Source organism: Monodon monoceros, unplaced genomic scaffold (genome assembly GCF_005190385.1).
Source record: "Monodon monoceros isolate NGI ecotype Baffin Bay Population unplaced genomic scaffold, NGI_Narwhal_1 Super_Scaffold_13, whole genome shotgun sequence".
Lineage (NCBI taxonomy): Eukaryota > Metazoa > Chordata > Mammalia > Artiodactyla > Monodontidae > Monodon > Monodon monoceros.
This window is the reverse complement of record NW_021703769.1, coordinates 32,117,229-32,121,199: the sequence shown is the minus strand read 5'-3', so window position 1 is coordinate 32,121,199 and position 3,971 is coordinate 32,117,229. Positions and strand designations below refer to the sequence as shown.

At 38.1% G+C, this 3,971-nt stretch overlaps 1 protein-coding gene across 2 annotated transcripts in view; it reads right to left on the bottom strand.

The window, feature by feature from the left end:
- Window positions 1-3,256: 3,256 nt before the first annotated feature.
- Window positions 3,257-3,971, bottom strand: part of MCM8 (minichromosome maintenance 8 homologous recombination repair factor) — a 39,119-nt gene continuing 38,404 nt past the window's right edge. For both annotated transcript variants that reach the window (XM_029222352.1, XM_029222353.1), the window contains exon 19: window positions 3,257-3,446. In XM_029222352.1, coding sequence (XP_029078185.1) covers window positions 3,354-3,446 — 93 coding nt within the window. In that variant the 3' untranslated portion in view covers window positions 3,257-3,353. The remainder of the gene's footprint in view (window positions 3,447-3,971) is intronic.

The window sequence follows — 3,971 nt, the reverse complement described above, 5'->3', positions numbered from 1 at the left end:
AAAAACTTTTTTTTTGTGGGCATTGCTCTACATGTTTCAGTGATGAGTGTTGTTTTGGAGAAATTTGAGGACAGCCAGATTTTTTTTTTCTCCTTCAAAGTGGCATCTGTATAACTTCTCATTTAACCTCTCCTTAGAAGCTGCTGCCGCCAATCTGTATGCCATATTCACACTATTGCAACGGTGGGGTTTTACATTTTTCTCCAAGAGGTGTGCAAAGTACACTCTGAGAAACACTTCGTTGCTTCCTTTGGAAATCTTCAGCCATAGGCATCATCTCTGCCTCCTCCCTTATGCAAGGCTGCCTGGGTCATCCTGACAGCTCTTGAGAGTCCTTCCTAGTGTTGGGGTTTGGGGTCTCAAGTTGTTTCCTAGTTCACAGAAGATGAACTATATAAATATAAATATATATATATAAAATAGAGGCCACGATAGTGAGAGGCCCGCGCACCGCGATGAAGAGTGGCCCTGGCTTCCCACAACTAGAGAAAGCCCTCGCACAGAAACGAAGACCCAACACAGCAAAAATAATTAATTAATAAACTCCTATCCCCAACATCTTCTTTTTTTTGTGGTACGCGGGCCTCTCACTGTTGTGGCCTCTCCCGTTGCGGAGCACAGGCTCTGGATGCGCAGGCTCAGCGGCCATGGCTCAGGGGCCCAGCCGCTCCACGGCCATGTGGGATCTTCCTGGACCGGGGCACGAACCCGTGTCCCCTGCATCGGCAGGCGGACTCTCAACCACTGCACCACCAGGGAAGCCCTGGACTATATATTTTTGTTCTTCAGTTTCCTCATTGCTTTTGAGCAACTTCCCAGAGAGAAACGGGAGAATGCCTCCTTCTTGTAACTAGAAACTCCTTTCTCATTTATTCTCTTATTTTTTCTATATTCTTAAATCAAGTTGCTTAACCACTCTGATTAAGTTCTGTATCACTCTGTGTCCTCATTTATAAGTGGTATAATCACCCACTTCATGTGTGTTTACCTCATAGGGGTATGTGGTCAAAATCTGTTTTACATGCTAGGGCAGTAGTGGTGAATAAAGCAAAGTCCTTGTCCTTATGAAGCTGAACAACAGATGATGGCTTGGGCCAGAATAGTGGAACTGGCAGTAACAAAAAGTAATCAGATTTCAGGCATTTTGAAGATAGTGCTGAGAGGATTTGTTGATGGACTGATTAGGGGATAAGAGAGAGAGTTAAGATAACTCCAACATTTTTGGCATAAGAAACCAGCAGCATAGAGTTTTTAAACACTATAAAATTTCAGAACACCATGGAAAAGGGAAGGTACAAATAGCCTGTCAGAGAAAGTAAAGGTCACATACCAAGATCAAAATCAGAATGGCTTTGGATTTCCAAACAGCAAAACTGAAAACTAAAAGCAACAGAGTAATATCTAAAATTCTGAGTGAAAATGATTTCCAAACTAAAATTCTATGCCCAAACTATCAATCCATGACTAAGGATAGAAGATGCCTTATAAAATCTTCCTCAGGAAGCTACTAGAAAATGGATTCCACCAAAATAAAGGAGTAAAACAAGAAAGAGAAAGACATAGGAGCCAGGAAATGGGAGAGAAAATGAGACATCTCATGATGACAGATGTGTAGTTCAGAATGGAAAAGGCTGGAGAACTCCAGAAGAGATGTCTCCAAGAAGTTAAAATAGACTATTTGATTTGTCTGTGTATTCTGAGAGGAGATTCAGACTTACAGTGGAGCCTTGGGGTCAAAGCTAAGTGGTTGAGAAACAAATTATTAATTCTAAGGAAAACAAAATTTGTACAAGAAAGGAGATGAATATATTCAACAGTCATAATAAGATTAAAGCCAAATACAGATTTAACTAAAAATTATGATATACAACTAAATTGGAAAGAAATGGGGAAGTGTGTATGTATGCATTTATGTATGTATGTAGAAGGATTTAAGAGAACCACGTTCTTATCTTCTGAGGTAAAAAGTCAATATAATTTTTGAAACTGAAAACTAAAGAATGATCATTACTATAAATAGATAACAAGAATTTACTGTATAGCACAGGGAACTATATTCGTATCTTATAATATACTATAATGTAAAAGAATAGAAAAAAGAATATAATAATAAAAAAAGAATATATACATATATATGTATAACCGAATCACTTTGCTGTACACCTGAAATTAACACAATATTGTAAAACAGCTATACTTCAATTAAAAAAAAAAAGAATTAGCATTACTAGCGTGTCCTTTAGAAAAATGGAGGTAAATGCGAGAACAGTTGAGACTGAACAGAAAAATAGGGCATGTGGAAGAGTGGAACAGATGCTGCTAGGTTTTAATATTAGTCTTGCACAACAGGCATCCCTGGCAGTCCAGTGGTCAGTGGTTAAGACTCCACCTTCCACTGCAGGGGGCATGAGTTTGATCCCTGGTAGGGTAACTAAGATCCCGCAAGATGCACAGCATGGCCAAAAAAAAACAACTAAAAAAACATATATATATAAATAAATAAATAAAATATACTTTGAAAAAAATATTAGTCTCGCACAGCTATTTATTTAAAATTTTTTTCAGTAGCTAAGATGTTAAGCTTAGTATGTCAATATATGGATGGAAACTAGACTTTTGGTGAGCTTGCAGTAGTATATACAGAAGTCTAATTGTAATATTGTATACATGAGACTTATATAATGTTATAAACCAAAGGCAAAAAAAAGTCAATATAAAAATTTCCAAATTATGGGCTTCCCTGGTGGCGCAGTGGTTGAGAGTCCACCTGTCGATGCAGAGGACACGAGTTTGTGCCCTGGTCTGGGAAGATCCCATATGCCGCGGAGCGGCTGGGCCCGTAAGCCATGGCCCCTGAGCCTGTGCGTCTGGAGCCTGTGCTCCGCAACGGGAGAGGCCACAACAGTGAGAGGCCCGCGTACTGCAGGAAAAAAAAAAAAAAATTTCCAAATTTTTTGGGAATTGAAAGTTGGTTTCAATTTATTTCTGAAAGATATTCAATTTTGTGTGTCAGAACTATTTAAACATTTAAATGTAACTTTGTAAATGCTTAGCCAGATGCACATGTGATATGCAAGACTATGAAATATTTATAAGAATGAAAGACAGGTCAAAAATAAAACTATAAATAATTTCTAATTACATCATTTAGATAAAATATAAACAATTTATTTTTAGCCTTTTGGAGAAGTAAAAAATTAACACATGACTTTATCACTTCTTAAATTAGTTCAACACTCTTTTCCTATTACATTACTTTTGGGATGTCATTTTTCAGATAACACTTTTTTTTTTTTTTTTTTTGGTGCATATTCTTCATAATAAACCCAGGAGGGCCTGGCTTGGTAGCTCTTTTACGTAGTTTGAAGCTGGTAAACCTTTGGGCCTTTTTTCAAGAGGTAACCTTGGTCATTTAGTGATCCAATAAAACTTTCGAAATCAGCTACCTGGAAGAAAATATCAAAAGAGTTATTAGCTCATTAAGTAATATACAAAAATATGATTTTTAAAATGAATCTCTCAAACAGTAATATACAATTGTCAAGTTTCTTATGCAAATAAAATTATTTGTACTTCTTACAGAAAAAACTGCCTACATATAAACCTTGGATTCTATAATGCCTAGCTAGTCAAAAATAATTCCAGTGGGGCTTCCCTAGTGGCGCAGTGGTTAAGAATCTGCCCGCTAATGCAGGGGACACGGGTTTGAGCCCTGATCTGGGAGGATCCCACATGTTGCAGAGCAACTAGGCCCGTGAACCACAACTACTGAGCCTGCGCGTCTGGAGCCTGTGCTCCGCAACAATAGAGGCCGCGATAGTGAGAGGCCCGCGCACCGCGATGAAGAGTGGCCCTGGCTTCCCACAACTAGAGAAAGCCCTCGCACAGAAACGAAGACCCAACACAGCAAAAATAAATAAATTAATTAATAAACTCCTACCCCCAACATCTTTTTTTTTTTTTTTTTTTTT